Source organism: Anguilla anguilla, chromosome 11, assembly GCF_013347855.1.
Source record: "Anguilla anguilla isolate fAngAng1 chromosome 11, fAngAng1.pri, whole genome shotgun sequence".
Classification (NCBI taxonomy): domain Eukaryota; kingdom Metazoa; phylum Chordata; class Actinopteri; order Anguilliformes; family Anguillidae; genus Anguilla; species Anguilla anguilla.
In genome coordinates, this window is record NC_049211.1 from 10,195,021 (window position 1) to 10,213,242 (window position 18,222).

An 18,222-nucleotide genomic window follows, 5' to 3' on the forward strand; every position below is an offset into this window, starting at 1 on the left:
AAAATCAGATAAAAATTAAGCAAATATGAATACAATGGTATTTTTAATCAGCAGGGGGAGTCTTTTAAATTCTGACTTTAGACTAAATAAAATCCACCTTTCTTTCCAGACCCAGATTTTTGAAGAAAGTATGCATCATTAGCATGTATGTTATCTACAGTATATATATATATAATATATATTACAACTCTTATAAAATGCCAAAACTGGAAATTAGGCCATATAAATTTCTTCTTTTTCTTCTTCCTTTTTTAATGAGGAAAAAATGAAATGCACTTGAACAAATTTCACATTTTGTGCTTACACATGGCATGCTCTGACCAGTAAGACAATGGCGCCTACATGCCCGATTTATAAAGTCTTCATAATGTAAACAGCATTATTTTTTACCTGCATTTTTTACCAGAACAACCCTTCGCTCCACTCAGTGGAGAAAAAGAAAGTTTTCCTGCTCTATTGACGGGGATATTTATTTAGTCTCTTTAATGGCCCTCGAACGCGCTCCTATGAGGGAGGTAATTGCGCTTGGCTGTTTGGGTTGATTAGTAATTTGGAAAGCGATAATAGACTGCCGATATCTTAACACTTAAGCACAATTAGAGAAGGCCAATAGAAGTCAATACAAATGCGCGAAAGGCTCGGTCAGCTAGTCAATACCTGACCCCCGCGCTCCAAGGCGAAACTGTTGAGTTTGTTTGTGCTGGATATTCCCTACCAGGCCAATGGGTGTTAAGTGAAACCCCATTTCACTTATCATCCTGTAGGATTTGTAAGAGAGGCTTTGAAGAGAGTATTTATTTGCCGACCAGTTCTGAGTAAACCATGAGAAATGGCCGCTCTTGACTTTTTAGAAAAAAAATAGTGCTTTAGTGAACAGCTCAGAATTGAGAGAAATGCATTAAAAGAATGAACAAATAATGTGTGTGGTTTATCTGATATATTGATAATTTACTTGTTGGACACATGTGATTAATATATTACAAAAACAACCTCGTTTATACGTACCGAGGCTATATCAGAGCTTATTTTTCTATCGACTGCAGTCATTATGCTGAATTGACTAGGAATGCGTCCAAAAAAGGCTTTCGCAGAAGACCTGTTTGCCTCACAGGTTTTCCCTATACATTTCCCAGGTCTCATATGTTAGAAAGAAACAGATGGAAAATCAATGGAATCAATGAACAAACAAAAAATAGACAAGAGAGCAGTATCTTTTGCCTAGAGCTTCACACTTTATTGTTCGTCTGGAACTTGGCTATTAATATTAATCTTTCACGGGCCGCAGCAGAAGCGGGGGGGGGGGAGAAAAAATGATCTTTGCCTCCGTCGCTTACAGCAATTAACAGGCTGCTTAATTAGCAAATGAATTCAAATGAGAGTGTCTGATCTTGGCTTAGAGGCCTACAGAAGCCAGCCCTGCGATCTGATTAAACATTGATCCCAGGCAAAACGCGCCCGTTGGTAACTTTCCCAGATCTGCGCCCCGAACACACTGGAGTGTTGTTGATTTGTTTAAAAAAAAATAAAAAATACTTTTGAAATTCAGAGTCCCCCCCCCCCCCCCCACCCACCCCTCATTAGCTATTCATACCAGAGCTCATTCATTGGAATGGGGAAGGAAAACTCTTTAATTACCACCACAGAACTGCATCTTCTTCGTTTCTCATTGCTGGGAAAGTGAAGCCTGAGTCGGCTAGCGGTTCCAGTTTTTGCTAAATCCTCTCGTTGTTGCTGGACATGCACTGGTTGGCAGAACAGCCAGTGTAGCATAACTGTGCTTAAAATAAACCCGAATGGCTTTTTATTTAGTATCTATGGAAGTAGGGTACAGTAACGCGCACCCTGGCCAAAGCGATGAGGCAGACAGAAGAGAATGTCTGTGGAACGCCTGCCAACTATCGCCGAGTTTAGAAATTTGGTTTCTATTAATAGCGGAATGTGATTCCTATTTGAACGGCGGGCGATAAACAGACTACCTTGGGAAGCGCTAATTAAACGTCTCACTTTAACCCGGTCTCCTCGCGCACGCTCGTACGTCCGCGTAGCGCAAAACTAGCCTTTCCGTCACAACGTGGTGACGCTTATTGATAACTCTTCTTTTTGTTACCGGGCCGAACGCTGTGGTATCTTTAACGTCTTGTGTATTTCGGACGACCCGTAGCTGCAGTAAACGTGACGCGCTATATAAAGACCAAACGCGTAGCTGCAAAAATACGCGCGCGTACAGGAAACGCGCGGGATGGCCGCGGTCGGGCACGGCCGCCGTTAAGGTTAGCGCGGCGCTCACGGTGTCTCCATGAGCCCTGTTAATAAACTTTTTTTTTTTGTGTCGTGATAAAAATAACATCTCCCAGGTTCCCAGCATGCAGCGGTTATAGATGGGGAGGTCGGGATCAATATCGAAGGTCATTTTGCTAAAAGGCAAATGGTTCCGCGAGTGTGAAATGTCAGTGGTGAAATATGTGCTGCTCCGCGCCGCGCGCGCGTTCAGCCGGACGCTCGGGCCTCACGCGCCGCCGCCCTTTGTCACGCGTTCTCCGCTCAGGTGGACAGAGCTTTTTAATCTCAAGCAAATGCCTGGCTCTGATTTTTTATTTTTTTGTTTTTTTGCGCGCGCTGAAGCTAGCCTGCAGAAGAAGAAGAGGCGCCAAATGGCGGCCGCTCTCATTACCCGCGGGACCGCCGGCTGTAGCGGGGAGCCGTAGGAACTCGGGGTGGGAGGCCCTTTCCGAAAAAGCTCCGCATGTAAATGCGGGAGGGAGGGGGCGGCGGCGGCGGGAGGGGGGGGGGCCCCGCCAGCGCGGATTCCGAAAACCCCGAAAAGGAGGAAGACTCCCGAACATCCCTGGGGTGTGGAGATTGGCCCCGGCGCTGGCTCCTCTGCCCCCTCTCTCTCTTTGCATATTTACCGGGCGCTTGTTAGAGGCTCTCGCCTGCTGTTTCCAATCAGCCCTCTTTGTGCCGGCGGCCTGGGTACGGGCTCGCCGCGACGGCTCACGCTGGCCCGCCGCCGCGCACGGACGGAGCGATGGGCCGCCGCCGAGCGCCGCGACTCACCTCGCCTCTCCTCTCTCTCTCTCGACGACGCAGACGACGCCGCTCTCGTTTCCTCTTTTGGGCGCGTGCGTGCGAGCGAGCGTGCGTTAGGGTTAAAGGGTAGGGTCAATTATTGCGCTGGCCGGAGGCTCTGCTGTCCCCGCGTTTAAATGGATTTTCTCCACCGCATCAGCGGAGAGTCCCGCTCAATACGGTGGAGGGAAAACACAGAGCGGTGGACATCGTGGCCCCAGAGGTCCTCCGCCAGAGGAGACCAAAGGGAGGGGGGCGGGGGGCGAGGGGCAGGGGTGTTGCCTGGCTGCGTTCAGCTTCAGTCCTGTGTGTTTTAGCTGCTTTAAGAGGCTTCTACTGCTGCTGCTGAACAGGTCACCCATCCCAGCTAATGTGCCTTTAGAACAAGAGCGCGTGCATCTCTTCATGTTTCTCACTGCGTTCATTTAGCCTGCTCATTTAGCAGGGCTAGGCTAGCTGCGTGTGACTGCGCGCTCCAGCTGTATGTGTAGAATGCGAGCGTGCTACAGAATTTATAAGCGATTGCTTGCATATCTTCACCCCCCCCCCTGCAGTTGCTTGATCTATGGGTTTGTTCTTGAACCGTGTTTGAAGACGCTTTTAATATAAACTGTTATTCACACTCAAGCGTTTCGACTCTGCGATTAAGTTTCTCTCCTCTGTGAAGGGAGGGATTTAATCTCAAGATCTGTTTAGTGGACAAGCCTGTCAAAATAAATTCCAGTTCTGTCAAATTAAGGTTGATATAGCCAATGAGGAGCAGGTCCAGTGTGCCAACACACTTTTAAAGAATGTCCAGATAGACTCCTCTTAGGAACCTGCTCATGAATGTTAAATATTCGCTTTTTATGTGTTCAGTTGCGACAACTTGTTTTGCTTGTACAGGTTATATTGAAGCACTGTATTTTGGGAAAATAGTGTGGTCTAGTGGTATAGGAACTGGATTTATAGTTGCAGGTTTGCATCCCAGATGTTGCAATGTTATTATGCCTTTGAGGATGTTCCTAACCTTAATGTCACTGGCATATTTCTACTTGTAAAACTGAATGACCTGCTAGTCTAATCTGTCAAATTGTGAGAGGGAATCTACCACACCAACTACTCATGTAGCCCACCCTAATTTCAAAACAGTTTTAGAGTGGAGTTTATTTTTATTATTCTGTTTGGTTTTTATGTATCGAAAATAAACACAGAACTTTACGTCCAAATTACAGAGTAAAAACTTCCTGCTGTTGCCTTTACGAGAAGCTTCTGGAAAGAAGTTGTGTCGTGATGCACGGAGGGTTAAAGTGAAGGATTTTGGGATGCCGGTGGGCGGGCTCAGCAGGGTTGGAAAGTGCTGACAGCTTATGTGACTGTGTGAAGAGGCGTTTGCAGTGATTTGGTTCAGATGAGAGGGAGAGAGCATGTCTGTGATCACGGCGAAACAGATCGCACCTGTGATTAACAGCACCAAGCCCCATTCTACTGAAAAGAGTCACAGTGTCCTAAACAAAGAAACGCGAGCTATTTGTTTCACTTAAAGCCAATACATTGCGAAAATGGAAGTTTTCAGTTTTTAACGGCACCCACATGTGCAGGGTCAGTAGTGCAGACGCATAGACTGTAAAATGGAAAGGGGTTGTTCCAGCATTTTTTTTCCCCTCAAGAAAAGTGCCAGACGCAAGAGTTACGACATTAATAAAATCCTCTTTTTACTTTTTAATGTCTGACCTCAAAAAAGAGAGGAAGCGTGGAGAGGAAACGAACGTATTGATGGCTCAAATAATTGACAGAACGAAAACAATAGAATTTTCTAAGCTTTACTGGGGCATTGACCAATGAGCGTGTAGCAAACTGCTCTCTGTCTTGAAGAATGACAAGTTGAGAGGCTTAGAAAACCCATTCATATCACACTGACCTGTCCTTAATCAGGGCAATGCAGGTGGCACTGCAGGTGTAGCACACCATTCTGTTTAACGCTGCCTATAAGGGGAGCGCTCTCAGGTTAGTTTCCTGTAACTCAAACTTCCCCCTGGCGTGAGTAGGGGAATTAGTACGTACTCCAACACAATGCTGGGAGTATTGTTGAAGGTGGTATCTAGTGTCTGTATCACCTTACAGAGGTAAATAAAGAAACAAGAAATCTGTAATTCAAGTATTACCAAAACAGAGGGCCGATGATGTAATGTCCTTGCCTCCCCTTTTGGGTTCAGTACATGTAATTATGCGATTAGTGTGGTTTTTATTACATACACTGAGGCTACTGTGGTGGACGGTTGTGACAGATCATGATTATGAGGCTGCGTTCCCAACTTATGGTGCCCTCCGCCCCCATTGGGACATAGTTCAGCGCACCCCCCAATTGAACCATATCCCCACCCCACCCCCCCAGCTGAGCCCCCGCCCCCCCCCCCCCCCCCCCTCCTGAACCCCATTAGGGGCAGGCTGGGGCCATGCGATGGCGAGGCGTGCTATGGTGTGTATGCTCAACATACTTACCTCAAAGACACCTCACAGACGGTTTTCACTCATAAAGGGGGCGCCATTTTGTCATGCCATTTTGGGGTTGGGGGTGGGGGGGGAGGGAGAAAAACAAAAGCGCGGCTACAATTTCAGCAGTCTGACCTCGTCTTTCAGACGCGCTGCGTAGTCGAGCGGGTTTCGCTGGGAAAGCTTTGGTCCGGCGGGTGAACCGAGACCGCCAGGCTTCATCATTTTCGTGACCTTCGGTCGCGGGTCACGTCCCCCTCCTCGCTCAGCGGAAACGTCAAACAAATAAATAGAGTGCGTTCTGGGGGCCCAGAATGACGGGTGAGGACCAAAACGACGGGGGTAATTATCACCGTCATCGCAGTCCGCTCGTGTTCCCCGGGGGTTTCGACGGATACGATCGGGTACCCAGAATCCCGCGGGGCCAGGTTGCGGAGTCGCTGTCCATCTGAAGAACCCTGACCTAATTAAACTGAGCTGGATAACAGTCAAGTAATAAGCATCGGTGCTCAGGGCTTTCACAAAGCTCAACTTAAACTTAAAGAGATTAGACAACTTTTGCAAGATATTAGCTGTTCAAAAATGAGAAAAATGTTGTTAAGCCTCTTGAAGGAAAGGGGTGAGCAAACAGGCGGTCTTTTGTTCCTGCGACGGGGCCGCGCCGCGGCGGGCCGGGGGGAGGCACTGGGCCTCTGTGTGCGGGACGCGGGGACACCGCTGATCCCCGGCCACCAGAACCCAATCAGCTCCGGGAATTAGCCGGGGGGATTAGACTCAAACCTGCTAGTGCAGCGCTTACAAAAATATAAGGGGGTGGGGGGGGGGAAAAATGCGCCCACCCAGGAGGTCAAACCCAGTGTCCGAATTGAGAGTGGGGGGGTGGGGGGTGGGCAAGGACAGTTCCTCACCTTGCCCGACGTGATGATCACTGTCCCGTCTGACCGGCCAGGCAGCTGGGGGTCAGGAGTGGGTCCAGCTAGAAGGCCCTCACTCACACCCTGCTTTGGAACACTGGACGCATTTTCACAATTTTATACCTTTGTGGTAATTCATGAGTAAGTCATAATGCCGCATTTCTGTATTTTAACAGAGGGGGAGTGGTGCTGGTGTGCAGGTATACAGGGTTAGGGGCTGCATTAACAGAAGGAGGCTAGTATACAGGTATACAGGGTAAAGGGCTGCATTAACAGAAGGAGGCTAGTATACAGGTATACAGGGTTAGGGGCTGCATTAACAGAAGGAGGCTAGTATACAGGTATACAGGGTTAGGGGCTGCATTAACAGAAGGAGGCTAGTATACAGGTATACAGGGTTAGGGGCTGCATTAACAGAAGGAGGCTGGTATGCAGGTATACAGGGTGAGGGGTTCTGCTTGTCTCTTGTAGGGAAGAGTCCTTCAGGGTGCCCTGATTGTTGACCTGCACTGAGCTCTGAGAGAGCCTCAGCCACAGAGCTGGAGAACGAGGAGATAAAGACTGGCCCCTCGTGTGTGACAGGTCCTGCCCCCCTGTCATCGCAAACTGCTCACAAATCGCCTGCTTACTGCGGCTCTGAAACCTCCACCCTGCCTGCCCCCCCTGTCCCTCACAAGCCCCCCACCTACCCTCCCCCCGCTCCGCCAGAGTGCAGTGCCCGGACAGGGCCATGTGAGAAGTGTCATATGGAACAGATTTAGTCACCAACCCCTGTATCATCCTATCACAGGAATGCGCCGTCCCTCCCCGTCCCCTCGCAAAGCTCCGTCATGTGTGCCAGGCAGACGGGGGGGGGGGGGGGGGTACAGACAGGGCGGCCATGCCACCCTCCTGCTCGCTCAAGCTCAGCTGAGCCATGTCCCGCTGGAACCCGGACCCATTTTGTTCCCTCCCCACCCTCATGCCTGTTCCTCTGACTTGAGGAACGAAAATAACGCATTCGGTGTACTTACCCGTTCAGCGGCCACCCTCAGTTTGACCTGAGCCACGTGAACCGGTGTCGTCTGACCTAGATCTACAGTCTGTCTGCCCAGCCCTGTTCCTGGAGATCTACCATCCCGTCGGGTTTCATTTCACACCTGATTCTACTAACTAGCCGCTGAACCAGATTTCTCACTGTTGAATTAGTCACGCTTTTTGTTGGGGCCGGAGTGAAAACCTACAGGGCGGTAGCTCTCCAGGAACAGGGCTGGGCCGGCCTGGTCAATCCCTTCCTCCTTTCTCCGTGGCTGTAGCGTGAGGAGAATGGAGTCCAGCGTAACCGCACATTATAACACTTAACAGCATAAAAGAAAGTACGCTGGCTGGATGGCGTAAAAGCACATTGCGTGTCGTTGGCTGTCCGCCCCAACCCCCCCCCCCCCCACCCCACCCCACCCTCCCTTCCTGCACTTGACCTCCAGTATGCCCCTTGTTTCAGCCCATCGTCCCTCTGCACTTCCACAATCTCGCTCCCGTCGACACGGGCATTCTTTCACGTTAGCGGCGCGCTAAGACAGATAGGCGTCCCGCGCCCGCCTCCCCCCCCCCCCCCCCAACCCCCCCGGCATATCTCCACACGGGGAGACGCGCGGTTAATTGGTAACCAGGGTTTTCTGTGAACTGGGAGCGCACACAGCCCCGCACACACACCTGCTCCAGGGAGGTGAAGAAATGTCTGCTTTTGGTGAGTGTTTTTCGCTTTTTTCTTTTGTTGAGGCACGCTCCCCCACCCCCACCAATCTGGGCGGTCGTTCCTCCGCCCCTGAAGGGCGCCGTTTACGCTGAGCTCTGAGGTCTGTCTGTTGTCGGACTCTCTTATGGAGAGTTTCAGCGCCGAAGACATCATTCCTCAGTGTTGCACGTGCCTTTTGGACGGGTTAATTAATAATACAGCTCGTTTGCTACAGCTGGATGCAAAAACTAGTTCCTCAATCTTGAGAGATATTAAAACAAACGCACGTATTGTAACCTCCCCTTCCCCCCACAAAAACTCCTCCGAATTAGCATTGATGTCTCTAAGGTATGCAATCTCCAAACTTGAAATGCCAAACTGTGACATTCACGGCGAAAAATCAATGATTTTTATTTTCGAATCGATGCCTTGTAGATAAAGTATGGTAAAGGGCATTCTCTGAGGCTAACTCAGAGGCAAGCCAGTGTGTTATTAGTTAGACTCATCAGGTAGCCCGAGATTAGTCTGACGGCTGGGCTGGATTCTTCCTCTCTGTATTAATAGCTCAGAGGAGTCGCTGTGATTTCAGTGTGGTATTCTAGCAGAAGTTTCATGTGAAAAGAAATGTACTGCCCTGTTACTTGGTGCTCACCAGGTGGAGGTGCTAGTCAGTTCACATTCTGTGTGACTATTATGGTCTTAAGATGAGCAAAGTTACCCAGAGACGGTGCTTGAAAGAGACCAAACGCAATTCCTAACTTTCACAATGTATTGAAAAAACTAAGGATTTCATGAATGCTATGAATTATTATTAATGTTATAAATTATGTATGTGTGTTTTATTAAATTCTTTGTTTTGCTAATGTCTTCAGTAATTGGGCAGGCAGCAATGTAGTTATGTGAAATATTTCCATTTTTTTTGTATTTTGAGAAAAAAAATTATTTTTCAGAGGATGGATGACAAATTTAGAATAGGGTTAATGCATGCCCCTCACATATGAACACACACACACATGCATCTTTAGTCTCCTCTTCCTGTACAGAGGTGAGTGCAGAGCCGGTCTGACCCAGAGACTGTTCCCTCTCTGTGGCACTCTGTCACAGTCTGACTGTTGTGTTTTCCGCTCGACCCTCTCCCCCCCCCCCCACCCCCGTTCTTAATTATGCATTTTCTGGTTTGGTCAGCACGTGTGGAGGCCCTTCGGAGAGTCATTCATATTCCTGAAGGAGGCATGTCAGGCGCCTCTAACAGGGTCCATTCTTCATCCCTTCATGGTGTCGCTCCCCGTCACCGTCCGTCCGACAGGGGGCTGACCCCTTCACCTGCAGCGCACCCCAGGCCTGTTCCCCAATTATGCCTGCCTTCCAGTACATGTCAGGCCCGTGTGACGCGAGAGCCGAACTGTCCCGGACCCCGCGGGCTCCTGGGGCCCCCGCCGCTGCATTAGCAGTCCGAAGCGGTGAAAGGGGGGCAGGCACGGCGTCCCGGGCACTACAGGTTAGCCGCGCGGCTCTCTGCTAGTCTGCGGCCGCTGCTGCGCATTGGGCACCGCACCGCTAAGGGCAAGGTGGTGCTTCCGGTGTAGCAACCAACGCCTGAGATCCTGAAAGCAGAGTATTTGGTCATCGCGTTCCCTTTCTGCGTCAAGAACAGAGTAACACTGAGGAGAGAGGAAGAAAAAAAGGGGGGGGGGGGGGGGGGGGATTGGACGACCATTTTCCCTGTCCCTGCATCCCCGCCTGCCCTTGCGCTCTGAATCCTGTTTAATATCCAGACTGATGAGCCCAATTTGAGAGTCCTGCCCACGAGCGGCCGTGATTAATGGCGCTGTGAGGCTGCGTCAGCGCGCCGTCCGCGGCCGGCCCGTCGCCGTGGCGAGGGGCCTGCTCCGCCACGCTCCGTAATTGATGGCAGAAGCCCACAATTTGCAAATCAAATGGAGGGGAGGCTTCGGCCCGACTCCGGCACCTCTGCCTCTCCTCCTCCTCCTCCTCCTCCTCCTCTGCCTTTTCTCTATCACTCGTTTATTAAGTGTCTCCGCCATTTGTTATGCAAATGCGCGCCGGGGTGCGACATCATCTCCAAAGCGCGATAAATATTTTATCAGGCCTAATGGAAATTGTCAAACCCGTCTAATTGCGCCGCACATTATCAAACGGAAAGTATCAAAGTCGGACACGGCCTTCGATTCCTCCCCCCTCCCCCCACCCCCTCATCCCCCTCTCTCTCTCTCTCTCTCTCTCTCTCTCTCTCTGTCTCTCGTTCTGCCTTGTTCAGCGTAAGTTTGCGGGAGCACAGCCCGCCCCCTTTCTGCATGTTACATTTAAGTGTGACAGTGCGGCTCGGTCTTCCCCTGCCAGCGCGCCTCTGTTTTCCACGACGCCGACACGTTGCGTCTCCTGTTGTATGGACATTTCCCTGGTCCCCGATTGAGCGTGTAAACCGCAGACATGTGCAGACTCGGAGCTAAAAATGCAACGCACGTGCACATTTCCCCACATGCAGTCCCCGAGACCACAGAAAAATGTATTGATATGGAAGGAGTGGCTGTTTTGAATATAAACGGTCATCATTTATTGTGCTGATTATTACAGTCATGGTTGTAATGCCGCTGCGGGTTTTGTTTGGCAAGATCTGACTCGGTGTGTCATGTTGCAAAGTGTTTTTCTGCCTTTCAAGAGACTTACATCCTTCATGCGTACATGCGATAAGGTCGCGGGTTCAAATCCCAGCTGCTGTTTTACATTTGAGCAAAAGCCGCCTGTAAATCGCTTTCTTCAGCAGACTTCTGCTGCATTGTGGGCCGCTTTCATTCGCAATAACAGATTATTGCGATCATGAGAGGAGCGTCCCTGAATTTTCATAACCGCTTATGAGATGTGACAGGCATCGCCAGCCGTACTGTCTGAAGGGTGTAATCGGAAGCAGCACGGAATGTTGAACGGCTGTTCAAAGCGCTAAGAGGGGTTATAAGGTGTACATGTGGCTTCATAATGCATTATAGCAGTTAAATGGTGCAAAGTGATTACAAACGTGCACGTTAATTTGGCAGTTGGGGGCTATTCTGGTGACGCTTTACTTGAACTGTATGCCATAAAGCCTACGTAACAGTGTCATAATCATGACGTAAGACCTGTCATTGTCAGCCATGATAGCATAGTAGAGCTCATGACAAGGCTCGTCAAAATAACTATTACATTATGGTCATGGTGTACATACATGATGTTTGTCTGACACACATTGCAAGCTGTAATACAGTGTCATGAATGGTTATGACAGCATGGTTTTGGATCTATGACATTTAGTTCAGTTCTTCATGCGAAGGTGATGATATTGTGCATTAGAAGGGAAGAGAATGTAAAGAGACCATATAAGGCAAGCACATGTCTGAATGTATTTTGGGTCTCTACTCAGTGGTAATGAAAGCTTACGCATTTCAGTGTACCATCTTAATTATGCTTTCTCGTGATAGCCACTTAGCTGTCATTGGTTCCCCGTGTGTCCTTTACACTGCACATAACAGCTTACAAATGTGCTGTTATGCTTTCATTTAACTGGCAATAAGTTCTGCTGCCATGTACTTCCTCACACATTTTAAGCATTAACTAAACAAGCATCTGAAAAAAAGGGGGCCTTTTTTAAATAATAAAAATAGGCTTTGAAAAAAAGCATCACATTTGCTTTGATCTCGTTTTTAAACGGTGTCTCGGGTTTTTCGCCGGGAAAATGTGTTAATAATTGACGCGGCGCTCAGAGCCAGGAAGCCTGGCCTCAAAGCATCGGCTGCTGCTCTCGCATCAGGCTGTTTCTGACAATGCAGTTATGCCAGAGTATCTGCACTTTCAGTTTGTGTGTGTTTGTGTGTGTGTGTGTGAGTGTGAGAGTGCGTGTGTGTGTGTGTGTGTGTGTGTGAGAGTGCGTGTGTGTGTGTGTGTGTGAGTGTGAGAGTGCGTGTGTGTGTGTGTGTGTGTGTGAGAGAGTGCGCGTGTGTACGTGTGGGTGGGTGGTTGTGTGCGCGTGCATGCATGGGCGTGGGTGCATGTGTATGGGTGCGTGTGTTTGTGTGCATATACATGTATATGTGTTTGTGTGCACGTGCGTGTGTGTGTATGCATGCATATGTGCATCCGTGTGTGTGTGTATACATGCATATGTGTGTGCATGCATATGTGCGTGCGTGTGTGCGTGCATGCACTTGTGTGTGTGTGCGTGTGTGTGTGTGTGTGCATGCGTGCGTGCGTGAATGCGTGCGTAGGGCCTTTAATTATAAGCGGGATTAATGAAGTGCTTTCTGGTCTGAAGTGGGCTCGGAGGGCCAGAGACTGCCTGAGTGCTGAGTGTTTGCCAGGGGCCTCCAGGGACTGCGCCTGCTGCCTGTGTGCTAGCTCCCAAACCCAGCGGCGTGGGCCACAACACGGCAAAAAACCTCCATGAAAAATAGGCCTGCTCCACTTATTTGGAAAGCACACAATAATTTGTCTTTGTATTTTGCTGATAATCTAATCAGTGGAGTTTCTTGTACAGAGCTCAAGTCTAGAGAACACCTTCGTCAGTGTAAAAATATTATTTTTGAAGAAATACGTTAATTTTAGCAACCGTGCCTCACACTTGGGCATACAGAAGGGGTTCAGCTGTATTGCTAATCTTGCCCAGCCACACCAAGGGCCAGTTTAAGTTCAAGTCCTGGGCTAAAGCGAGTTTTGCACGGAGAATCTCCATTCAAAATTGATTTAAGTCTGAGAGTCTTTTATCTGTGGCTATGAAACCTGTCCCACACTAGCCAGTATATTCTGCTCATTTTCTAACACTGAGGCAGGTTTTTTTTGGGGGTGGGGGGGGGGGGGGGGGGGGTGGGTTAATGCACTTGCAGCTCCTCTTAGTCCAGTAGCACCATGCGTCCTCCCCCCGCTCAGGCCCCCCAGCTCAGCCCCCCAGCTCAGCCCCCTCCACAGTGCAGCGGAGGTGTGCTCCGCGCTGGGGGGGGGGGGGGGGGGACGGTGACAGCGACTGCGCGATTGTGCAGATACGGGCTGTTTGTCCATCCCCAGCCCGGGCCGGGGCTCATCCTGTTTTCTGCCGAGCGGAGAGGGGACCCATTGTGACGATGCCTCATTCCGTCTCGCCCAGACAAAACAACCTAATTAGATTGGAAGTGAGCTATCAATTTAAATCAGCATTCAAATCAAAGTTTTCCCCCCAAACACAAAAACATCAGGAAGCGGCGCGGGCCCTGCGGGGCCGAATAGAGAGCAGGTCCTGGGACCGGCCCGCGCTGAGCGTGCCTTTCACTCGCCACTTCCTCCTGCAAAACACCCCCAACAGCCCCCCCCCCCCCCCCCCCCCCCCCCAACCCCCCCTGGCCCAAGAAGGCCAGGCAGCCTACTGGACCAGGGACTTCATATTTCATATGTTTATATTTATAATATGCAGATTTAAATGCCTTTAACACTGTTGCTTGATATGTGCTGAATACATAGTGTACATCAGGGAAAAAGTATGAAGGGGCATAAACGTTATTTAAAAAATGAAATCATCTAAAAATATACCTTCATTGTAATGTCTTATGCAAAATAATTACATTTTTTAAAATGAAATGGTATTTTATTGCCGTTTTATTTATCAGTTTTTTTAGTTTTTAAATTTTAGCTGGCCAAATTTAAAATAAAAATTTGTAGATTTTGAGGATGGGCAGTTAATCGATGAATCTAAAAATCATGAATCCGTGCTTGTGGCCGCTGCCTGATGGCTGCAGTGCCCCGCTGTGTGAAAGAGGAGTGCTCTTCCCCCGCCATGACAGTGTGTGCTACTTTCCCCTGTTCCTTTCGGCCTCCAGCGGAGAGCTCTGGAGTTCATTCTGACCGGCTTCACTCGAGGGTACAGTTAGTGAATGGCTCGGCCGTTCCTGACCCCCGCGCCTCCATGGCCTCCAGAAGCCTCGCGGCCCGGGCGAAATGAATCTCCTGCAGTTTTAGGGGAATACTGCTGGGACAAAAGGCCTGACTCCGGATAGCGCCACTGTCTAACTTATGACTAATAGAACTGGTGCCGCTGCTCTCCCCAGAGGGGCCGGCCTTATTTGGGATGTCACACAGCGCGCCCAGTCGCAGATAACGGAGACAAAGGAGGGGGGTCCGCTCCGATTACATAGGCGACCACCTGAGCTAAAGAGAACCATTTGTTCCCAAATCGACCTGATGACCTGCTAATTACCAGCCAATTATCCGGAATCCACCGCAATTCACTCCGTTTGAGCAGGAAAATTGCTTTTCACTCTGTCTCTCTGTCTCTGTCTCTCTCTCTCCCTCTCTGTCTACCTGTCTGCCTCCCTCTCCCTCTCCCTTCTTCCTCACCCCCCCCCTCTCTCTCTCTCTCTCTCTCCCTCCCCCCCCCCCCCAAGCCCTTCACAGTCAGGTCAGATAGAGACACGCGGTTGCTGAAAACATAATTGTTTAGAGAGAAATCTTTGGTAATGGAGGTGTACATTCTCACCTCGTATTCTCCCCAGTGTCTGTGCCGTGACCTAGTTTGTGTTTTTATTACAGTGAGAGAATGTTAATTAATGTGGCGTGATTTAAAATGGAAGAGGAATTAAAGGGAGGTGGCTTAGTCAGTTTTAAATGGAAAAAATTAATCTTTTAAAAAAAATTTTAACCTTTTGATATATTCATACCTGTTCCAGTGGTTAAAAGATGTGACTTAGGGTTGTTTGGCAAAAGGAATCTTCTGTCGGTTACCTTAAATTCTCATAATTTATGGGGGGAAGAAAAGAAGTTATGTTGAACTGTTACTGCCTGTGTCATCAGCCCAGGAGTCATTACAGCGATATGCCTTCGCTATACAATGCCTTCTGCTACAGTGTGAAGCACTTTGGGTTGCATTTCATGTATGAAAAGTGCTATATAAATAAAGTTTATTATTATTATTATTATTATTATTATTATACGTTTTGCTGGAGAACACGCCGCCGCACGGACGTACCTTCGCGTCTCTTGCGTGTGCGCACGCCTGCCAGCGCGGATCCGCCGGGGGGGGCCCGCGTCACCTGACCCGCCGGCACCAATCGGTCTCCGAGCCGGACGCTGACAGAGGGCGTCTGCGGGGCCCGGGGCGCGGAGGAGCGGGCCGCGTCTCGTTCCCAGAATTCTCTGAGCCGGGCCATTGTTCACGGCGCTCGTGTGCGGCATTGTGTGCGGTCCGATTGTGCCCCACTCCCGTTCTCAGCTCTGTTCTGGCCCGAGGAGGAAGGGACCCGCGACATTGTTCCCAATGCACTTGTTACCATTCTCAGGCCGTCCCATCTGTTTCCCCCCTTCCTTCCCACCGCACAACAGCGCCGCTTCCTCCACACGCTGGGCCGCCGACGGGGAGAGAGAGAGGGAGAGAGGGAGAGAGAGGGAGAGAGAGAGAGAGAGAGAGAGAGAGAGAGAGAGAGAGAGGGAGTAAAAGCGAAAGATCTGGACTCCTCAGAAGAGAGAAGGCTTTTGTAACGTTGCCCATCGTACTGTGTGTGTGTGCGGTTCGAGGGATACCGGCCCGGGTTCAATCTAACCGCAGTGCCCTTTGCCCTTAAATCTAAGAGTCGTATTTGCGCTTAGCGTTCTTCTGATTCTCATACAACGCTGTCTGTTTGCGCTGTGGGTAAACAAAAAAGCCAATGATTTGTTTTAACTCTTAATCCAGTAAAAGTATCGATGATGGACTGAACCAGGCTCAATTCGGGAGAAACGAAAACCCACGTTCAGCTTTACCTTCTGTAAATGGTCACAGAACAGGTGCTATTGGTTACCAGTGTAAGTAAAAAAGTTCCTTTAATTGCTTGTGGTTCATTATAAAGGCCTGTGGCCTGACTGCGTCTGTCCCACTGGCCGTGTGGCTGAGCTGTGGGCTGGTCCTGTAGGAGGACTGTGCTGCAGACGGATTAATGCTTGGTGTAATTTTGCGTTTAAATGAAGAAATCGCCCATTTATGTCATGAAGCAACATGGCTGGCACTCAAACCTAGATTGATCCCCCCCAATAAAACAACTAATAATAATAATAATTATAATAATAATAATAATGCTTTTTACTTCATTCAGATGGTAATACGAAAACCTATTTATCAATTATTATGAATTATGAAATATTGTGCTCCTGTTTAGAGTAGCAAGAGTACGACCACAATTAACACAACTAAGCACGTACTGATTTAACTAAGTGTGGTGAAATTTTCCATTGACCTGGATTGCTCCGTGTTGTATGTGCAAGGCTTTTCTATGGAAGTCTGTGCTGTGTTCTCATCTGACACATTGGTTTGCATTTGTCTGCAAGCCTGGCCTTGTGTTATGAAAGCCTATATAAAGCAGTGGTGCCATGGAGTACCGTGACCCATTATGTAAGTATCAGAACAGTAGCCAGTTGCACATAACACTGCAGTGTGCTTTGTTTTTTTCGGTTTTTTTTTCGAACAGGGAACTCTGTCAAATGTGGGGGCTTAGGTGAGAGAGCGGCTTCATATTCATCCCAGTCTGTTCTGACGTTCTCAGAAGCGCACTGGCTAACCTTAAGTAGACTTGATCATAAGTGGATTATGAGCTCTAGAAACTGAACTACATAAATGCAATTTTTATTGGCTAATCTAATCTGACGTTTGATTAATTTGGTCTATCTGATGTTCAAACGTGTGTTTTTTCGTTTGGACTCTCTGCAGGTGGGAAAACTTTAAGTCTTTGGCTGGAATGGAACAGAAGGATTTGCTTAAATTTTCCTCCTTGGCACCATCTGTTCTGGTGTGTTACTGCAATGGAAAGAGGACCACTTATGATGACTTATGATATTTTAAAGTGAGATTAAAGCTTTCTTTACTGATCCAAACTGACTGTGCCTTTCCCTAGTTCTCTTGGGGTAAAAACCAAGAACTAAAAAAGGAAAAGAAAACCACTTGGAAACTGGTTTTTCCTGGTGTTAGGTCGTCTCATTGAAGACTTAATGATTAAACCTCTGTCATCTCTCAAGCATTGACGACGTGAATTCTAAACCTTGTCAAACACAGGACTGCTGTTTTTTTAAAAACGCTTTGTTTCCCTACAATGTCACCAAAATAAAAGTAGTTGTTTGATGTTGTCAGGTGTAAGAGCTAAAATCTGCATTCCTTTTTTAGAAGTAGGGTAGCATACTCAGAGAGGGAGAGAAAGAGGGGAAGAGAGAGAGTGAGTGAGTGGGAAAGAAAGAAATGGAGAGAAAGAGGGAGAGAGTGGGAGAAAGCGAGGGAGGGAAAGAGGAAGAGTGGGAAAGAAAGAAATGGAGAGAAAGAGGGAGAGAGTGGGAGAAAGATAGAGGGAGAGTAAGGGGGAGAAAGAAAGTGGGAGAGAGCACGACAGAGAGCGGGGGGAGTTAGGAGCATTCGCACCCCGGAGCTGCCCCCCCCCACAGTAGCTGGTGGTGAGCGGGGGCCGGCCGCGGGGGCCCACAGGAGGCAGTGGGGCGCTCAATGAGCCAGAACGCCGTGATTACGGAAGCCGCCGCCGCGGCCGGCTTATTGAGCGACCTTGGCTAATTCACTTGACCCGCTCGCCCGAGCCCCCCCCGCGCGCACGGAGAGGCCGTCTGAGCAGACCCGCGCTCTCTCACGCTCGCCCAGCGAGGGCCGCGCCGTCGCCTGCGCCTAGCGCACCGCTAACCCTGTCCGGATACGTCCGCCGGTGCGAGGGCGCTGCTTTCTGCTCCAGGTGGCTTCCTTTTTAGCGCTAGGCTTCTTAGCCTTGGCTACAGAAATAAAAGACGATGTTTGGCCGCTGCTTATTTTTAGCGCATATTCAGACGCGTCGCTGTTATTTGGCGCGAGAGATATTGTTCGGCGTGCTGCCGCTAATTTTCTGTAATCTGTGTTTCTCTTGGTCCGTGCTGGATGTGGCGGTGTCAGGATGTTGGCACGCTCCCCCATTAGTGGTGTGAATGTGCCGTAGTGACTGGAGCGGAGGCTGTTTGGTTGGCCTGTGCCATGACACGGCGCACTGCTGAGTGCCCAGAGTCTGCCCTTTCTGTCCTTTCTGTCCTTCCAGGAGACGTGTGCAC

At 49.3% G+C, this 18,222-nt stretch overlaps 1 protein-coding gene across 5 annotated transcripts in view; it reads left to right on the forward strand.

Annotated features, from left to right (window-relative positions):
* prdm16 (PR domain containing 16) overlaps window positions 1-18,222 on the forward strand; it is a 294,901-nt gene that overhangs the window by 124,839 nt on the left and 151,840 nt on the right. Inside the window, exon 1 of one of the 5 annotated variants that reach the window (XM_035381358.1) lies at window positions 8,110-8,181. The exons of the other annotated variants lie outside the window; for them this stretch is intronic. Within the exon in view, the coding sequence (XP_035237249.1) occupies window positions 8,169-8,181 (13 nt within the window). The 5' untranslated portion in view covers window positions 8,110-8,168. Of the gene's footprint in view, window positions 1-8,109; window positions 8,182-18,222 lie in introns of those variants that run through there. 5 annotated transcript variants of the gene reach the window in all.